Source organism: Pagrus major, chromosome 4 (genome assembly GCF_040436345.1).
Source record: "Pagrus major chromosome 4, Pma_NU_1.0".
In the NCBI taxonomy this organism is placed as follows: Eukaryota; Metazoa; Chordata; class Actinopteri; order Spariformes; family Sparidae; genus Pagrus; species Pagrus major.
The window spans coordinates 26,019,936-26,040,425 of record NC_133218.1 but is presented as its reverse complement, the minus strand read 5'-3'; the positions used below and the strand labels follow the sequence as shown (position 1 = coordinate 26,040,425).

The 20,490-nt window shown below is 38.9% G+C and overlaps 1 protein-coding gene and 1 long non-coding RNA gene across 2 annotated transcripts; one reads left to right on the top strand and one right to left on the bottom strand.

The window, feature by feature from the left end:
- Nucleotides 1-9,165: 9,165 nt before the first annotated feature.
- Nucleotides 9,166-11,173, top strand: LOC140995166 (uncharacterized). Its single transcript, XR_012178758.1, has 2 exons — nt 9,166-9,232; nt 9,924-11,173. It is a non-coding gene; the product is annotated as an uncharacterized lncRNA (long non-coding RNA).
- Nucleotides 11,174-14,549: 3,376 nt separating this feature from the next.
- rhcga (Rh family, C glycoprotein a) lies at nt 14,550-20,277 on the bottom strand. The gene is made up of 11 exons (XM_073464488.1): nt 19,954-20,277; nt 19,279-19,471; nt 17,736-17,886; nt 17,484-17,631; nt 17,208-17,374; nt 16,978-17,115; nt 16,274-16,410; nt 16,003-16,127; nt 15,665-15,738; nt 15,508-15,581; nt 14,550-15,421 (listed from the first exon to the last, which is right to left on the bottom strand). Exons 1-11 carry the CDS (start codon nt 20,177-20,179, stop codon nt 15,388-15,390), a joined length of 1,467 nt encoding a protein of 488 aa, XP_073320589.1. The 5' UTR covers nt 20,180-20,277; the 3' UTR covers nt 14,550-15,387.
- Nucleotides 20,278-20,490: the final 213 nt, after the last annotated feature.

The following is a 20,490-nucleotide window of genomic DNA, read 5'->3' as shown; positions in this document are numbered from 1 at the left end:
ATAAGAATAACAATAAACATTATAAACATAAACAGACAGTTCATGTCATTGAAATGAATTCGCAATGAGCCACTAAGAGTCCATCAGTATTTTTATATGATCACATACATACATGGGTAACTCTTCCTAATAATAATGATTAAAAAACATTTATTTATAGTTAATCAAACTTAAGTTAATGGTTAACAACAATTGCTGAAGGAATTATTTGAACTGATGTTTATAGTAATTTGTAAATGGATAATAAAGACTGTGTAGTCACTTATAAACATTTTTTGGACAGCCACAACTAATGTTTATAAACCTTTACAATTGTTTAATAGGTGGTTTATAAAGCAGTTCATTGATGTTAACAGACAAATAACTATTAACTTAGGTTTGATAAAGTGATACCCGTAAATGTGTGTATTCACTATCAGAATTTCTTTATAATATAAAGCAACATGTATTAATGTTTTTGATTAGGGTCCTGTCCTGGGCAGTGTTCAACCCCTGACTAACTCTTATTAATGGTTTACTTTATTAGTTCCAGTCAAAGAAAAGTTGTATTTTAAACAGCTAACTTTGTGACAACAGTCTTTGAAAGGACATGTGCTGTTTCAATATCACAATACATAAAGAGAGACCAAAGTGTTTAAAGTTTGGTGTGCAAGAACTTGACTGGCCTCCATGGAGTCCTGACCCTAACTCCATTAAACACGAACTTGAACAAACCAGACCTGATCAAGAAACATCAGTGTTGGACCTCCCTGATGTTCTTGAGGCTAAATGGGATCCAAAATGTTCAGAGTGAAGAGTGGAGGCTGTTATAGCAGCATATTAAAGCCCATAGTTTTGTAATAACAAGTCTAACAATCACATTTGGTGATAACAACACACTTTCTCTTTATTTTATCACATGAATCATTCACAATCACAATGAATGAATCATTCCTTCTCATTTCATGTAAAAAATGATCTGCAGAGACGAGAGTGATGCATGTGAAGCTGGTGTCAGAGCGAGCTGACTGGAGGAACTCGTGAGCTGCTGGCTGCAGGTGTTTCTCTCTCACGGCACTCAGTGTGTATTCATCCATTAATTCTGCTCAGCAGATAGAGATAGATGTTGTCTATTGTGGTCGGAGTCACTGGAGGTCGCATTACTCACCAGAAGCTGAGAAATTAATTTTCGGGCTGTTCTGCAGAGAACAAAGCACGATTTTTATGTGCTGTTATTACACACAAATAACCTAATACTCACCCTGACGTCCCATATTTTACACAGAACTATGGGCCACATTTTCCATGAGACAGGCTGGATTTAATACTTGTGTAAATGTGACAAACTGTGGCACTCAGTAACATCATCATGTATGTTTCTCTCTTGAAGTGGAAAGTGAGACGTCTAGAGTGAACTCAGACGTCGGCGCCCTGCCTCATGAATGACGAGCAGGCAGCTGTAGACCAGGTTTGTGTCTGTGGAGGGCTGCAGATGATTGTCCCATCATTTATATCTTCCAACTCACTGAGCTTTAGGTCTTGTACTCCACGTTTGCATAAGAATAGAATCAGGTCCTGTGAACTTCCCCAACCTATTGACCCAGCTCCCCAGACATGAATAGCTCTGCTTTGAGGCTCCCCAGCCTCTCAAACAGGCTTTAACCATGCCTTAAGTCCCAATCATGGTAATTTAATATATCTTAAGCCCCTGGCTGTTTTGCTGGAGCCCCTCTGCAGTTTGTTTTAGGCATTCTCCGCTTCTCACCTCATCAGCACTGCTCCTTCTTTGGCAAATTTAAGGGGCTGCTGTGGCACTACAAGGTCCTTTTCAGCAGCTAGATAAGCCTCAATTCCATATAATTAGAAAAAAGTTTTTTTCCTTTTATTATTCAGCCTTTTGATTGAGAAGAAGATGAAAATCAAGGGTAAAAAGCTGAAGAATAATATGGTGAAACAGACTGAGGCTGTCTCACATGCATCAGTACATAATTATGTTTATATATATATATGATGTAGAGAAACTCTGAGCACAAAAAGTTGAGATTAAGTCATTCTACATGTAAGCAGGCTGCGTTATAGCTGCATTTCTTTGCTTCCTCTGCTGTATTTTATGCGCATTAAAAGTGCAATAACGTTTTTAACACTTTCAAACTTTTGTACAATTTTCATCTTTCTTGTGTTTTGGGTTCCAGGCAGGATTATATTTTGTTAAATGGACCAAAAAAAGGTCACATTTTATGCTGAAGGACAGTTTAAAAGGTGCTTATCAATGACAGAAGGTCTAAAAATACGGACCATAGTGAGGGTTAAACGCCTCTACTGATGACAGCAGCTTGAGAGTTAGAAAATGTTTCTTTTTAACTACATCCTCCACCTTTTTTTGCATTTTGAGAGAGTACATTATGTCAGACAACCTCTCTTTTCTAGCACAACTGACCACAATTTCTGGAAGATGATCTGCAAGTACAAAAAGCAAAGCAGCCGATTCAGTGACACAATGCTGAATGAGTATGATGTTGGCAGAACTTGTGACAGTATATTTCATCTTCAAACTAGTATCCCCAATTAATATTTTCATGAAATCATAGAAGATGCTTTGGTAGTGCTTGAATTGTATCCAGTAATGAAGACAATATATTTTCAAAAGGTTTTATTACTTAAATGTGGATGTTTCACAAGATTGTTACCTTCTGTTCAGTAGCTTTTGTACAATGATGAGTTTCTGAAGACTTTTAACAATTAAAGTGATTGAAACATGTAAGAGAGCTCAAGGAACTTATTAAAGCTTCATTGCCTATGATAACACTTAGAAACAGAAGCAATTAAACATAAAAGCCATTGACAAACAGTAAAAAGCTGTCGCCTTGTTTCTGTTTATTGATTCATAGGTAAGATTTTACAATTCAGGATTTATTTTGTAACCACAAGATGGCCGTTCAGTTTGTGTGTGTGAATGTACGCATTGAAGCAAACAGTGGCTTCTCAATTATTTACATTGATTCCAAAGAAAACCTCTTCACTGCATCAAACTACTCCTGACCCGGGTGGTTGGATGGATCTGAAACCTTTGTGGATATATTTACAATTAAAAGTCATTATATTTTTCTATTTTCATAATGGTTCACTTATTCTTATAATTGCCCCATGAGGTTTATATCATGCTCATACATTTTTTATTCATTAGAAGTGTTATGTTCTTGAATCATTTGAATTTGTTTTAATTTAAAAAATTGTTTACATTTAATGTGTATTTGTCCTCAGTAAAATATAATTATTTGTATTTTTAAAAAATGTGGAATTCCCTTTTTAATCGATGTATGAGTACAAATCAAATGAAACATCATACGAGTATACTTATCATTTTCTTTTTTCAATTTAGTAAATTATGAAATGAACGATATGTAGCATGTTGCTGAACATCCATCACTACTGTACTACTCAATATTGATGGAAGGTTTTATGTGCTGACTTGGACGCACTGAAAAACACCAACAACTACCATGAGCCCACTTTGTAGCCACATCACATCTTAACAGTGGAGACCATTCAGCAACATGAATGACAGATGTTTACTTTAATATTATTTATTTATTTATTTAGAATATAGACTGCACTGTAAACCACCAACATAAACTGTCACCTCTCAGCATTATGACTTTTGATTCTCTTTGTTATTGTTATAGAAAAATATAGTTGTGGGGACACCTCACGGAGAGGGTCCACTGTGTGAGAGAAGACCTGTCACCTTCTCTAAATGTAGAAAAGGCAAGAAGAACTCAGTTTTACTTGCAATTTGTAGCCTGAAGACTGAAATGAAGTTGGGACTAAAGAAATGTGTGTGACAGAGTAAATGACCGGCCCGTGTCATTGTCACTGTGGCACCACCTGCTGGAAATAAAGCACAATGTGTTCCCTCACTTCAAGTTATTTCCTTGCCTTCTCACCTGCATGTACCTCGTCTCACATGTACACAAGCACAGACAAGTATGCTAGATATATACACACAACTGACAGCGACCCCCCCATCTTTAAGTTATCTTTGTGTGTGCTTCCTTGAGATTGAAGCCATAGAGGGACAGAGAGAAGTTTGTGAAGGATGTTGTACCCAAAATACAGAGACATTTCTGTATTAACACCCAACTTTATTTCTAAAATAGAAAATCCATCTAAAATGGAAATAGGTGGATCACACAGATCGTTTTGCAAATTTTGTGCAAAACAAAACAAACATAAATTCATTGTGTATTATGAATGAACATAGCCTATTTAATACTAAAAAAAAGATAAATGATAACAAAACTTTTAACATTTTGGCTCACAGACAAATCAAATAAGAGGATATGTTTGGATTTATTATATACATGTGACTTCTTAGTAAGCAAGAACATCAAAACAGATCTTGCTTGTTAAGAAGCAAGGTATAAAGCAACATCACGTGTTGGTAAATGAGTTTTCTTTCTTCCTTATTTAAAAAAATCACCAGGGATTTATCCTGCAGAGACTGTGAATAAAATGTAAAAACAATACATGAAAGGCTGGGGATAGTTTATAGTCCTGTTTTGATGTACTTGCTTGTGCAAAGTGCACATTAGCATGACTTTGTAAAATGGCAGGATCCTTTTGAAAACAAGATGATTCATTTTAAGGAGCTTATCATGCAAACACAACTACACATATAAGCAGAGGACTTTCAACCGTCCATCTCGTGTCTTCAATGCAGGGCATTGTTTCAGCTCACTGGGATGGCTGATGAGCTCGGAGGATGGGGGCACACATGGATATTTTCCCAAAGACAGAGATGGGACTGCTCCTGAAACAAGGATCTCATCAGAGTTTGGGACACAAAAAACTTCCAGCGCTGCAGAAACACAAACGTGTACAAGGCAACAAAGCACACGTTTGTTTCTCTTCTCTTCACGTCCCAATCAAAGCCTCTAATTAACACAGTTTCTTTTCAGATAGTGGAGATCAAATAGTAGCAATTATCTGTGCAAACTTTGATGAGGTGGAATCCCATGCATTCATGGCTGCACAGTCGACAATAATCTGAGTCCTCGGCCTGGTTCACTGCACAACCAGAGCTCAGTGAGGCCCACTCTGCAAAAAAACTAATGATCTCTAATGAAGCTCCACACAATGATCCGTGCCGTGCCAAAAAAGTGCAGGAAGCGGAGCTGACACACATGCACACACACATTTACATACACATGCACACCCATATTTGGTTTGTTTCTGATAATCAATTTACTCTTTGGGTTAGAGAAAATAAAAGATGTACGCAGCAACATGAACTCTAATTATCCAGCAGAATGTTTAGAAACAGGCTGAGAGTTCAGCCGTTGTGTTTTATATCTGAAATGCAGGATCATCCGGTTCTCTGTTCTCCGGTATTAACAACCAAACCACGTCTCTGCTGAGTTTCAGCCAAAACAGGAAGAAAAAAAAGCTGACCAGGAGGTTTTCTCTGTGGTTTGATTTGGAGAGTATTCATGTTAAAGGAATACTTTTTAGCCTTCAAAGTAAGGTCCATCCACCACTTTGATCCAGACTGAAAAATCTGATGATTGGATTTTATGGAATTACATACAGACATTCATGGTCCCCAGAAGACGGATCCTCCTGACCTTAGTGATGCCCGAACATTTCTTCTAGCACCACCGTGAGGTTCACGTCTGCTGTTCTGAATGTCTGTCTCGATGACTATTAGAAGGATTTTGATCAAATTTGGTACGCTGACAAAATGAATGAATGTTAATAACTTAGATCCTTTTACTTGTAATCAAAAGCCATCAGCTGTACTTTGTGTTTAGTCCTCGGGCAGGGCTGACCAAAGTGGGGCCTGCGGGACAAAGCTGGCCCCCCATAAGGTTTGATTTGGCCTGTCAGAAGTTTCTTGTAAAAAAAAAAAATAGAAATATTAAATTGGAAAATATGTAATAGAAATGGCTGTTTACACTGTTTTAAAAAAAATTACGATAAAAATGCTCTTTAAATATATAGAATGACAAAATATAAATAGTTTTTCATATTGTGTGCACGGCAGGCCGAGAGACACTTTGTGCATGAAGTCTGTCAACTAAGGGAATGTGGGATCCTCGTACCATTTTGTATTTTAACAGTACAATATGAGAGGTGCTTGCCTTGCCTCACCAAGAAATCCACAGTCCAGCAGCATTAAACAACTTAAACAAATCGTCCACAGGCTTGTACTGAGAGAGACGGGGAGGTCTAATTTTTAATCTTTACATTATGCTCACATACGGCCAGTAAAAAAGTGATGAATACATTTAAATTGCTAGAAAGTGTTACATAGAGCTCCTTTAAACATCAACATTTTAGCATGTTGAATTTAGGGTTGAGTTCATTTAGCTGATATTTTGTATCGTATAATAAGCAAGTGGCTATTGTTCATCGTCCACAATAGAAAATATGTTCACGTTCAAATCCAATAAGTTTCAAGTTCAAGTTCAAGTTTATTTGTCATTTGAAGTGCAAAAATACAACACAAGGGTGATTAAATCTGTTCAGGAGTATAACAGTGACAAAACATCATAAATAAATCATAAAAGCAACAACACAAAAACATAAATCAAATTATACCCGTACAGTGTGCATATAAATATATGTTTGCCTGTGAGAGCTGTGGGAGATTTTCTCACATTTGCTGCCCAAGTTAAAACTCTCGATGAGGAGATGAGAGACAAACTGAACCATAGAAAATGCTTCCTGACAGCTACCACTACAAGATGGATGCTAACAGTTTCTCCTAATTGGTGGATTGCGTGCACAATAAATCCAACCTGATCGAACCGAACGTGGCATCTCACCGTGAATTCAGGTTTAAGTACGCCGTGCCTGCTGTAATGAAGACCTGAAAACTGCTATTTTTGAGGTATTTTCTTGATATAGAAAAAGCACACACACACATACACATGTGCACACACGTACACAAACACACAAACAGGGTGTTCGTCCGTGTGAGGCTGGGAGGGAAAAGGCTGAATTTCATCAGGAGAGCACACAATCACAGGGCCACAGTGTGTCTCTGTAGCCGGGCAGGGCAATGTGTGCACATCAGGTTTTGTGAGGCTCTGACGAGATGTGACAGCCCAGCTCTCACTCAAAGATCCACGAATTTAGTCCATTTTTCTGCCTTTTCCATTTACAATGCTTCAGTGGAGATTTCTTTATTTCAGAATGGACAATGGTCTCTTTCTTTCTCATTCCCTGCATCTCCCTCTCTCTCTCTCTCTCTCTCTCTCTCTCTCTCTCTCTCTCTCTGTCTCACACACACACACACACACACAAAGCCTCGCTGGCAGACGCACGCACACTTGCTTGCTGTCATGCTCATTTTGATGGTAATTAATGACATCACCACTGCGTGCGGGTGCATGGTGGTGTGTGGTGTGTATGTGTGTGTGAGTGTAGGGGGTTGGAGGGGGGATGCGTTTGTTTGTTGAGCAAACCGTGGGAACAGGGAGCTCTCCAGGGTGGCGAGGCAGGGAGTCAGGGCCTCCAACAATACATATGCTGTTGCTTTTCACCCAAACACCCTCCCTTCCCAGGAGAATCATTCCTCTCCCCTCCTTTCCTGTCCCCCTCTTTTCCCTCCTTTTTTTCCACGACTTTCCCTCCCTCGTTTGCACTTGTCGCAATGTGGAGTGTGAGATTACTGCCCCCTCTCTGTCACTGTGTCTCATCAGCTTTAACTCAGCTGGAGCTGATGGGGTCTGCGGAAGATAAGTCTCATGCGAGAGTTAAGGCGTGCATAAGGTGTGTGAATAAGATGGCATGCAAGAATCTTCATATTAAGAGCATCGATGGATTTAGTGCAGAGATGCTTTCGTGGAACAACAACAACATCAATTAAAGGAAGAGTGTGAAGGAGCTACTTACGTCTTGCATTACTGTAAAGAGCAGCTTTTCGTGTACTTCCACTCTTTTGTTATAAAATCAGTAATTCTGTTTTTACAAAAGCACATTTTTCTGCTCATGACAAGGCCCCTCTACAAAATGATAGCTACTGCTGCCGTACCACTTTGCACGCTATTACCCAGGAAAAGAGAGATTTTTTAACCTACAGATACTTACAATAATCAGCAAGATTGCTGATTGTATATTATTATTTCAGTAGACTTGCAAAGTTAGTAATATTATTCTGTGAAAAGAAATAAAAAGGTGAGTGAGAGAACCGACCGGACACCGGACTGTGACCGAACTCAACCTCCAAGATGTGGCTGGCGTGGACGAGAGAGGCGTGCAGCAGGAGAGGAGCATCAGAGGGTCAGCCATGAGCAGCCGGCGAAAAGCAGGTGAAAGTAAAGCAGGAGTATTTTCACATCTTACTCTGTGAATGGAGGATTTGTTTCGATCTAATCAGAGGTGACTGTGGAAAGACAGACCAGACTGGTGTTTTATTTGGTTTATATCTGTGTATGTTTGAAGGAAGTGTTCACGATGAGTTGTAAACTCGTTTTATTTTGTTAAAATAGAAGAACATGAGTTGAGACAGTATGCAGTTGTATTTTTCTGTTTAGTAAGGAGCATAGTATCAAGAGTATATCATTTTTTGACATTTTGTGTGTTAATTTCCTTCATTTATAACGCTAACAGCTGGCATGTATCTGACAGCTAGGGGCTTGAGGACTATCGCCGAGGTACAAAGTGATATTACAGACAGGATGGTTAGCATGCTAACTTCAGCAGACATGTCCGCAACACAATACACAGACATCTTTGACATAGCATCAACACTGTTGTTTCTGCACTCTGTTGATAATATTAGTTATATGTTTTGAATGTTTTAAACTAAAATTCTGGTCATATCTTACAAATTGCTCCTTTAACCCAACCCCTAACCAAGTATTCCAAACTGTGCTTAACATGTCCCGTTCTGACTGAATTTTAACTTTGACAAATGCTGTTAAAACTGAAAAGACCCAACAAGAACAAACAGACAAACAAAACAAAACTCGTAGATGAAATGTGGTCCGGAACCCCCCCTTTCTAGGAAAAAGAGAGATTTGTCCACCTCAATAACGTTTATCAGTGAAAACATCTCATTTCAAAGTATAAAATAATATGCAATGGAAACAATTGTGCTACTTAAAGATGCAGAGGAATGTGTTTTTAAGTTTTAAATGTTGGTCCCCCCCCATGCCTCACAGTGGTTTGGTCCACTGCCAATCAACCTGCATCTCACACACCTGTCTCTGTGGAGCCTCTCTGAGCAGGGTGCTGGTGGACCATAGTAAGTAGATATTTTGCAAAAGTTAACTTTAAAGAAAGGTAGTATTTTTCTCTTGTCACAAAGGGTTAGGTCAAGGCACAAAAAAAAAATTCAGGGGTGTCACGTTTACAAATGTTGTGTACCCATGCATAGAATATAACTGCTAAAATGTTATCCTGAAACACAAGATGTAAGTAGTGTGGGATCATGGGAGTTGTTGTCTTCATTGTTAAACAGCCACCATTTTTGATGAAATCTGTCCAGGCGAATCAGGCAGAAATGTTCACAGACGAGTTAATGTTTCAAAGTTTTATTCACATTATGTTTGGTCTCTTTTGTGGACTTCCTTCCTCACTCTCAGACCCTCTCTGAAAAGTCATAACGACAGGCGATCAAATAAAATGGGTTTGAACATTGTTAGTACACAACTCTACAGAATAAATATAGGCCATTGATTCGTTTCAAGACATTTTAATGTTGAAATGTTACATATTATATTTTTATTATATTTTTAAATTGTATGCAAATATTGGCAACAAGCAGAGAAATAACATATTGAGATTTTCCTTTTAATTATAATAATCAAACACTTTCTCTTGTGCACTAATTAGGGCTCTGGGGCAGGTGGAGCAGCTAATTAACTAAACCATTCAGTTTGGATCCCTCGCACGTGTTTTTAAAGCAGCTCTGATTTCTACTTCTTTCAATCTAGGCAGGAGACCAGTGGCCTTTGTGCCCAAATCAAAGCACTCCCCCGCTATGAATAGTGATTTCTCTGGTTCTCCTCCTCACCAGTGCTGCCAGAGAGGTCTTCCCCCCTGAGACTTTCCCCTTTGACCCCAACAAATGGACTCTTGTCAACAGAATAAAAAAGTAGTGATTGGCCTTTAGTGATGCCTGTTGTTCCGGCGATGGACGTTTGATGAGTGATCACAATGACGGAAAGGATCCTACGGAGAGGTTAGTGGAGCTCAGCGCTCAGTGGGACGTCTTGTGATATGACATCAGCATTACAAGCTCTGGACAGTGAGGAGGTCAATTACGGAGTTATCTCTCAGCTCAACTCTTTGCTTGCTTGTGTTATGAAAACAAGAGAAATGCCCTACAGAAGAACAATACGCATCTTCAGCCTCCTTCTTTTTCAAATGAGCTAACATAATGAAATTCAAAGCGTGGCTATGCGACTAATGATTGTCACTGTCATGTGGCAATTAGATGATGTGGACCTCTTGAAGTGCAGCAGCTTTTCAGGAGTGTGCTGATGAGTAGACCACAATCAGGGGCTCCCTGATATCTCGCTCAGCAGCCCGGTGAGACCGCTTGGTGAGGACAGTGAGAAAATGTAGGTTGTTACGTCCGTCTGAAAGCCCAGATGGACTCTGCAGCCTGCTCCAATCAGCTCACAAAGATGATATAATTGCCAGGGCAGGATGGGACAAGGCCACCGCCTTTGGAGTTCCTCAGCCTGCTCCTTTCCCCATTGCACCTATTCTCTCCCACTCTATACTCACTGATTATACTCCCCTCCCTCATTGTCCCATTATCCCCCTCCAACAACAGGCCAATTTGTCCCTCTAGCTTGGCTCCCGCCTCCCCTCCTGCTGCGTTATTTAGCCCCTCTTCTGCACTTCAATGGCAGGTACTGATTAGAGAACTTCCACGACCTCTTCGCTATTCCTCAAAAATCCCTCCTCCCCTTCCCAGCAACCTTTAATCTGATTACAGGCTTTCTGCAGCTTTTCAGGGGAGGCCAGTCCCAGGAGGACAATAGCAGACCAAGTGGTTTCACAAACACTCTCCCCAGGGTCATATGATTCACAAGAGGAGCTGCGTCCACTCTCCTCCGGCATCAGGTCCCCGCAAGGCCTGTCTGCACAGTGATTTAACATTAACATCTCTGTTATACTGTTATCTGTTTGTCAGCTCTTAGACCCTGTCATAAAAAAACTTTCCAAACAACCATATATGAGTCAAGATCCTTAATGTCTATCTGTCTTTGTCTAGTCAAATTCTGATCTTACTGGTGTTTTGTTGAAAAAGATTTGAACTCAGTGAAATCAGTGTGCAGAAATCTTGTTTTCTCTCTGAAGTTTACTGAGAAGCACCTGACTTATGTTTTCTTTTCCCTGTTACATTTTCTTCATGATTTCTTTGGACTATTGTTTCAAGGATATTAATGAAAACATTTTATTTTTTTTCCCAAATCTGATTTATTTTAAAAACTCATGAAGCATTATTTGTTAATTTAATTGCTAGTGAACCGAGGACCATGTCAGACCAGCGTTACTGTCTAAACACTTACATTAATGAACATTGTCAAATACTGACACAATTTTTATTGCACATTTTTGTGCTGCAGGAATCGTGTTGTCTTTGGGGGAATTGATGAAAGAATTGAAAATCGATGCAGAAGTACCAAAGATGTTTTTTTTTTTTCTGCTCATTCTTCTACCTTGTCAAAACCTGGCAAATAAATTACCCACAATGCAACTTAACCACTCACAGTTTGGTCAGAGATCCAAGTGCGTTGTACGAGTAGCTGCTAGCCTCAAGCAGAAATGAGGAGCAGGCTAAAAACACTAGACTCTAATGTGTAAAAAACACTGGAGCTCTTTTTCTTAATATTTGTAAGTGTAGTCTTACGGCTTGCGACACATTAAAAGTGAACGCTGCTCTGTGCAGCAGCGGGGGTCGTGGCTTCAACGCTCTGGCTTCATGGCACTGAAGCTGTGCTCACACATGATCCCTATCACGTGATCTCATGGAGAAGCAGACATAAATAACATGGATCTAGCTAACATTAGAAACAAGGGCTATAGTTCAGAAGGCTTAAGATTGGATCTGCAAACCCCTCACATTACCATATAATCTGTGCCGAACAGCATGTTTTGAACGGGCACTGCCTTAGTCATAATCAAAATGTGACATGATATGTTCCTATATACAAACAAAATCTTAGTTTAGTTGAGGTAAATTAAAAACTCGTCACATCCTCGATTTAAATTGAACTTGAACTGTCACATCAGTAACTCTGTATACTGTGCAAAAAAACAAAATCAAGCCAAAACAAACAATGAAATAAGTATAACACCATGTAAATGTTGTGTTTCATTGTATTAATTACAAAGACTCAGAGCTATTTAAATCTAACAGATAACCCCACAGTTAACCTGTTTAACCCCATCAGGCCCTTTTACAGACCTCTTAACTCAATAAAGCTTCTGCCACTAGTCAACCTGAGAGGACCAGCACAAAACATATGTCCACCAGTGTATTTAGAGTTCATTAATGTCACAGTGACTGGTCAGGAAATGACCCTTGTTGACCGGCCTGTCCATGCCTCATTACCATCAGAATGAAGGGAGCAGGAGGACCAGAGTGCTGGAGACAACATGTGAGCCCATGACGAGCTGAAGGACCAGTTAACCCTCTTCAACTCTCCATATTTACACCTAAAGTCAAAATGAAGCTGTGGACGGCTGTTGGGGACATTTCTCCACTCATTCAGGGAGCTTCGTCCGTTTTAATAACTGGTGAGGAGCTACAGGCATTTAAACCTGATGCTGCTTGAGAGCCCTCGTGTTCAAAGTCATATGAATCAAGGTGTTACACAGCTCTGAAGGCAGCATCAGGATTTTAAAAAAATTAAGTTAATCTAGCTCCCACTCCAAGTTTATCTAAATTCTAACTTTAAAAAATGTATATAAAATTGTCAGCTGGATATTAACCAAAATAAATACTGTTAAAGGCAAATACAGCTTCGTCTTTTCCCTTTTGCCCTCGAACTCAAAACATGTTACGCTTATGTACACAAATTAAAATTGTGTTGTTTGTCAATAATTCATACAAATGTTCAAATCTGTAGGTGTACTCATGAGATGAAAAAATAGAAACGTGTAGATTTTCCTCCTCTGGATGCTGTTTGGTCCACAGCTGGAGAGAAAAGTTGATCCTCACATAAAGTAAATATGTGTCATGATTTAATGAGCTGAAGTCTGCATGCATTTTTTGTTTGCACTTATTTGTTCTTCTACTTTCCAAACCTTTGATAGACAAAATAAAACACCGACTAACGTTGAAACTAATATTTGGATATATCACTAAAGTAATATACATGTCTTAATCCGATTTCTCTCAGGATACAAGTGTTGATTGAAGAGAGTTAGAGGGCTGAAACTTTCCATCATTTTTTTAATCATATATCGCCCCCTTGTGGAGTTATAGTGGACTTGTGATTAAGAAGAGAGTATTCAAACAGGGTCAGGTGATTTTTGCCTTGAGATGGATAAATACTGTTTGTTTTGCGTAAATAGGGAGAACAACAGTTTATGAAAAACATATCACATGTAACTATATCATTTGCTACTAAACATCCATCAGATTACATCCTTTTATCCAAGCACTGAACTTTGCTCTGAACTTGTCATTTTGATGTCTTTTCTTTTCTTTTCTTTCCTTTTTTCTTTTCTTTTCTTTTCTTTTCTTTTTTTCTTGTCTTTTCTTTTCGTGTCTTTTCTTTTCTTTTCTCTTCCTTTTCTTTCCTTTTTTCTTTTCTTGTCTTGTCTTTTCTTTTTTCTTTTCTTTTCTTGTCTTTTCTCTTTCTTGTCTTTTCTTTTCTTCTTTTCTTTTCTTTTCTTTTCTTTTCTTTTCTTTTTTCTTTTCTTTTCTTTTCTTTTCTTTTCTTTTCTTTTCTTTTCTTTTCTTTTCTTTTTTCTTTTCTTTTCTTTTCTTTTCTTTTCTTTTCTTTTCTTTTCTTTTCTTTTCTTTTCTTTTCTTGTCTTGTCTTGTCTTGTCTTGTCTTGTCTTGTCTTGTCTTGTCTTGTCTTTTCTTTCTTTTCTTTTCTTTCCTTTTTTTCTTTTTTTGTCTTTTTTTGTCTTTTCTTGTCTCTCCTTTTCTTTTCTTTGTGCCTTCTACCTTTAGCACATGGATGACATATTCTTCTTTGTCAGGGCAGGGTCATGCTCTGTTGCTAAGGTTGATATTGATGTAGTTTGTTTCAACTGATCATGATGAGTTATTTCAGCGTACGCAGTGGAAATAACAGCTACTTGTGCTTTAATTCACTATGTCACACATTAGGACCAGTCCAATACTTTCAATGTTCATAGATACAGAAGTAGATTGTTAAGCTGTCAGTATTTCCATTGAGTTGATTAGTTTAATGCACCTTTATCCATTTATTTAGGTTTTATATACACACAGAAATTCTGACATCCTGATTGTTATTTTTGTCTACTTCTTTAAGGCGCCTGATTGTGACTATCACTTATACAGTCAGTCAATTATTTTATCATCAGTGCCTTCATATGTCTTGTAATGAAGTAAGCAACAGGAGTGTAAAGATAACAGTTTAACTTTATTGTTTATTTCTAGTTACATTATATGTCATTAATACATCACAAAGTGTATTGGAGGTAACATTCAACACTGCAGCAATCAAATCACTGAAATTGTGTCATCGCTACTGTAGTTACTCAAAACTTCCACCTTAAGGACATAAAAGTTATGCGACAAATAGTGTGCAATAACGTGGAATCATATGTACAGACAGTTAATAATACATAATTTAAGGAATAAAATATACAACTCAGAAATTGTCACAAAGATCTTTGATTCTTCACTTAACACCTCTTTTTACAAGCATGACTAAATGGATTTCTTTTCAACAGACTTCTTCATTTATAAGAGCTAAAATGGCAAACTTCATCAATGACAATATTCAGCAATTAAAAGGCATTGCATAAAATAATTCAAAGCTCTCTATGGTAAAGACAAAAGAGTATTGTGATGCTTTTTCAAACAAAATGTTGTTTTGTGCATTATAAACATAAACAAAGTGTCTGTGACTTCTCGTCACACTGCCTGGATTCAGGACCCGACACTTTCCAGTCATTTAGCATCTGCAAATTATCATAATTATATAAGTTTCTTCCAAAATGAAAGAGAAAGTAAATGCAGTTGAATTCAGAATAAATGTTACATTATTTTGTAATTATTATCTTAATCTTCCAATCATTGACACAGGTGCCAGAAAAATCAGGTGTGAAGCAAGCGAGACGAGACTGGCAGAATACATCCAAATATTTTTGAGGGTTGCTCCTTCATAAATTAATGTTGTTTCACAGCTGTATCAAGTTCAAAGTGATATGCAAGTTTGATCGTCCACTGTGAGGCTCTAACTCTGCTCCACCGAGAAGTTTGACTCAGATCTGTTGAACGAAAGAGAATAAATTGAATGAGAATTCATGAGAAGGAGGAGTAAAATGAGGATGTGATGAAGTGTGAGTAAGCTTACATGTCCTGGTGTTTGTGGATCATGTGGTTGTTGTACTCCAAGACGGGAGGGATGGCCTCCTCATCCTCAGGAACCTGAAACCAACACAAGCAATCAGACAATTTCCTTTCCACTTAAAGGGCAATTGCACCATCTAGTGGTAGAAAAGCACTCTTACCTCCCAGTAAACTTCATCATCAAAGCAGTTGTCATCAGCAGGGTCGCCCCAGATGGGGATCCTCAGGATGAGACCTTTGAAGACACACACACAAAAAATCCCGTTAATCACAAATTCTCACTTCAGTTTTAATATTTTTTTCTTGACCATGATGCAAGTTAAAAGCTCTTATATTGTCATTTTTTCTTAATTTATTTTGCTAAGAGAAGTTTTCTTTAAAATACTGTATATGAAGCTCTTTAAAAGAGCTCCAGAAACATCGTCTTTATATGGAAAGATGAGTATTATAATATTTCATGTACATTTATAGCACTACACAACACGTTTTTCAAACCCACCGACAATTCCTCCTCCAACAAGCCCAAATGCGATGGCCACACATGTACCAGCAGCCTGGAAGCCTCCCTGGGTTCCTACAGATCTGTTAGCAAATTCGCCTTCAAAGTCAAACGTGTTGATCAACCTGAAGGAAGAAAAAAACATTTTAGTCCAGAGTTTCATATGAAACTTTGAGAAGCATGAAGAAGAGATAAGAGTGCTCAGATGAAGACTGCACTGACTCCAACTTTAGAGTCAGCAAACAGGCAAAGTCAGGCTTTCTGAACTCACCCCTCTCTGCTGTAGACAGATTCATCGGCGGCTGCAGCAACAATGGCCCCAATGAAGCCGCCGAGCATCCCGGGCACAGCATGCAGGTTGTGAACGCCACATGTATCCTGGAGCTTTAAGTATTTCTCCAAGAAAGGCTGAAATTGAGAACAACATTCATCCATCATTAAAGTCCAGTTGCCTACGATTTAGAATTTATTTTTAAGACGGTGTTTTGACCATATTAAAGATAACTGATGCTTAGAAAAATAAGAAACTCACCAAGTATAATTTGTAAGTTATCATAGAAAATAAAATCCTCCTCATGTTGTTAAAATCCCAATCTCTTTTTTGCCATTTTTAAAACTTCTTTCAAGTTTTTTTTTTTTAATTTTGTGAAGTGCCTCATTACAAAATGCTTTCGACACGCCTCCTCAAACATAATAACAGTTGTCATGAGGTTCACAGTCATTGCCAACCAACTTAGGTGTGCCACAACAACTTGCTTCATGCCATTTAACCCTCAATGCCTGCTCTTGAATTGAGTCATCGCTTCTTATAATCCTGTCATTTTCCTGTAACACAACCTAGAGCTGGTTTCATTTTGATCCTCCTTTTCATTCAGCTTCCCTCATATTTCATCTCAGTTTTTTAATTTCTTAACTTTTTTCTTTTGACTACTGTGGGGACAGAGCCACAACACAAGTTAGGAGGTGCAGACTCACCGTCACAAAAATGTAGCCAAAGGTGGAGATGATGCCAGTGCAGAAACCCACGATAAGTGAGCCGTAAGGAGTGATCATGAACTCTGCCGCTGTTCCCATGGCGACACCACCTGCCAGGGTGGCATTCTGGATGTGCACCTGCCAGGTAAAACAGCATGCTAAGTCATGAGACACACATTGATGTTACAAGAATGCTTGTAGATTTGAAGTTTTCGGTGACAAAGCGTTACCATGTCCAGCTTTCCTCTCTTCTCAGACATGCTGGAGAGGGCCACGGTGGTGAGAACAGAGGAAGCGAGGGCGAGGTAAGTGTTGATGGCTGCTCTGTGCTGTCCATCGCCGTGGTCTGTGATGGCTGAGTTGAAACTGGGCCAGAACATCCACAGGAAGAGAGTACCTGAGAGGTGAGAGAAAGTTAATCAAACCGCAGTTAGATTAAGACATTCACAATCAAGGAAACAGGTTTGAGAGCGATGAATGCGAAATATAAATCATCTGTCACTCACCAATCATGGCAAACACATCCGAGTGGTAGACAGATCCATTGAGGCGTTTGCTTTGGTGTAGGTTTGGTCGGTAGAGGACCCAGGAGATGGCCAAACCATAGTACCCTCCGAAGGCGTGAATGACCATGGAGCCACCAGCATCTCTGCACTATAAGCAGCACAAAAAAGAAATCAAGAAAGTTTGATAAAAATTCTCACCTCTTGGACAATAACTAAGTTTCCAGTGGGGTGATTGTGTTAGGTGAGACTCACGTGAAGGAGGTCGAGGATGATGTACTCCTCCACAGCGAAGAGTGTGACGCCAAATAAGGTGACAACCAGCAGCTGGACGGGGCTTACTTTTCCCAGGAGGGCACCGTAGGCGATCAGAGAGCCGGCACAGCAGAAGTCTGCATTGATCAGACTGTGGAGGACGAGAAGAAGGGCAAGATTATGGTCTGAATGAGGGAAAACTTTAACTATAAACATAAATGAACACTGAGGCAAATCACTGAGAGGAGTCAAACCGAGGCTGGATTACCAGTCCACCCATGAGTGCATGTCGGCTTTACTTTTGGCATTCTGACTTAAATTGCAAATTTATTCGGGGAATTGGCACCATTAAAGTACAATACCAACGCAATGGCCCATGCTCACATGGTGTGTATTAGTGCACAGAAACCTTGAGGCCAGTTAATGTTATTCCAGCACAGGAATATTATTTTAATGTTGTAGTTCGTCATGTGGAGGCAATGGTAAATACTTCTTAATACAAGATAGATACGCAGTATAGTACTGCATCATATCATCTGAGCAGCGTTTTATTAAGTATTCAAAAGTCATATTTGAGTAAAAGTTAAGATATTGTGCTAAAATATTACTTTGGTAATGGTGAAAGTCACCCATATGCCTAGTACTTGAGTAAAAGTATCTGATATTAACTGTAATTAAGTATCAAGAGTAATTTTCTGGCAATAAATGTACTTAAGTATCAAAAGTACAAGTAAAAGTAAATTGTACATATGTTTACATGTAGACTGTATACTATGAGTATTATTGACCAGGCTGAATATTGTTTCTGATATTCAGCATTTTTCTGATTTTTTAAATTTTTTTTATCGATTTCTGATAAAATACATATATTTAAAAACGCAGTACTTTGGCGCTGATGTAGTCTACAATCTGCAAAGTAACTAGTAACTAAAATTTTCAAATTCCAAAATGAAGTACAGAACTTGAGTAAATGTACTTAGTTACATTCCATCACTGCATATAACCTCATCATATGTTGTTGTTTTTTTAGCTTTAGCTGTCAAAGAAATTTAGTGACATAAAAAATAAAACATCTTCCACTGAAAATGAAATTGAAGTAAATTACAAGGATGTAAAATTGTTACATTCATCACTGCGTATGTCAAAAGTGACACATGCTTATGTAACCCCCAGGACCTGTAAACACGTGTGAATCATGTGTAGAACAGGTGGATTTACATAGAAGGCACCTGAGGGGTCAACAGCCAATAGTTACACGCGCTTTCAGCAAACAAACTTGATTGGCTGCATTTTTGCGATGACTGCTTCACCTCGAGGTCTTCAAGAGACTGAAAAGCCTTAATCTGGTGACAGCTGTGACATAAGAACGTCTTCGAACAAAACCTGACTAAGTTGACGGTCTACTGTCCAAAAAAACTGATTCTGTTGATCTATTGTCAGGTTAAAGTATGTAGTTACATAACGCACCCGTGCACCAAACACATGCACCTCTCCAGGTTACTGAATGACTGATGGCGCACAAAAATCAGATGACGAGGCTTACCTCTCTACTCCGATGGTGATTTTTCCGGTCTCCGGGTTGAGGGCGTGGAACCAGCCCTGCATGAGAAGAGCCCACTGCAGGCCGAAGGCGGCGATCAAGAAGTTGAATCCCACACTACCGAAGCTGTAGCGTTTCAGGAAGGTCATGAGGAAACCAAATCCAACAAAGATCATGACATGGACGTCCTGGAAGCCTGGAGAGAGGGAAATACTCCGTAGATGAGTGTTGCGTTGCAATGGCACGCAATGATCTACATTTGTAGAATTATGATGACAATATTTTAAAATACCAGCCTGTTAAATTCTACTTCACATCCATTAACTTAATATAGTTTCTTATTAATTATTAATTTGTAATTTACACTGAGATTTTATTAGTTTATTTTTTGCTTTAAGGTATCAATAGCTTTGAGATGCTAGCCATCGCTTCATGTTCAGGTTACAACATAAGCGAATGCTGTGCAATGCTGCTATAGTTTGTTAAATTGCCTATGCACAGTCACAATCTAGATTCTAGTTGAAAAACAGCTCAGTAAATTAAAATTCATGCAGAAACTGGAAGGAAGATGACCACAATCTGGAACTATTTTTGAAAAAAACAAAAATATCAATAAAAAGTCATAGTCAACCATTAAATACCAGGGTGGCACATCACTGACACAGGATCATCACTTACTGGGATATCTGAAGTAGAAGTCATTTTCGATGTCGCTGGTAATGTTGTTTTCCTTTCTGAACTCTACCCAGTGTGCGTCTGACTCCTCATCATACCGGATGAAAACTCCAAAAAGAATAATCATGGCAATCTGCCAGACGAAGCAGACAGCCGGCAGACTAATGCGCACATTGGTGTTCTTTGTCCGGCTGAAAAAATTGCACATATTATCGCAGCAGTTCCCCATGGTGATGCCTCTCTGCAGCTGATGCTCTGATCACTCCTCAGTCAGGCCTTTCTCTCTGCTGTGACTCCCAGCAGCTCCTCAGCGGGTCAATATATACATACGGACCTGTGGAGGGCTGTGCTCAAGTTCTCCACTCACACACAGAGGCTGGACACATCTCACCTGTCGGCAGGTAAACCACTCCTTCACTCTGCTTGCTTCTGCTTCACTCCTCCCAGAACAGGCACCCCAGCACGAGACAGTCACTGCATAAACATGTGATTGAAGTACAGACATTTTATTCAGTGACTAAACATTATCTGGCATCATTT

Bases quoted from the DNA above. Each gene is read 5' to 3' on its own strand.
- rhcga (XM_073464488.1), bottom strand. From the start codon at position 20,179: ATGGGGAACTGCTGCGATAATATGTGCAATTTTTTCAGCCGGACAAAG. The intron at 17,375-17,483 runs GTGAGTGACAGA...CTCACCTCTCAG, and splicing joins GGATGTGTTTGCCATGATTG to GTACTCTCTTCCTGTGGATG. The intron at 17,116-17,207 runs GTAACGCTTTGT...TTTACCTGGCAG, and splicing joins AGAGAGGAAAGCTGGACATG to GTGCACATCCAGAATGCCAC.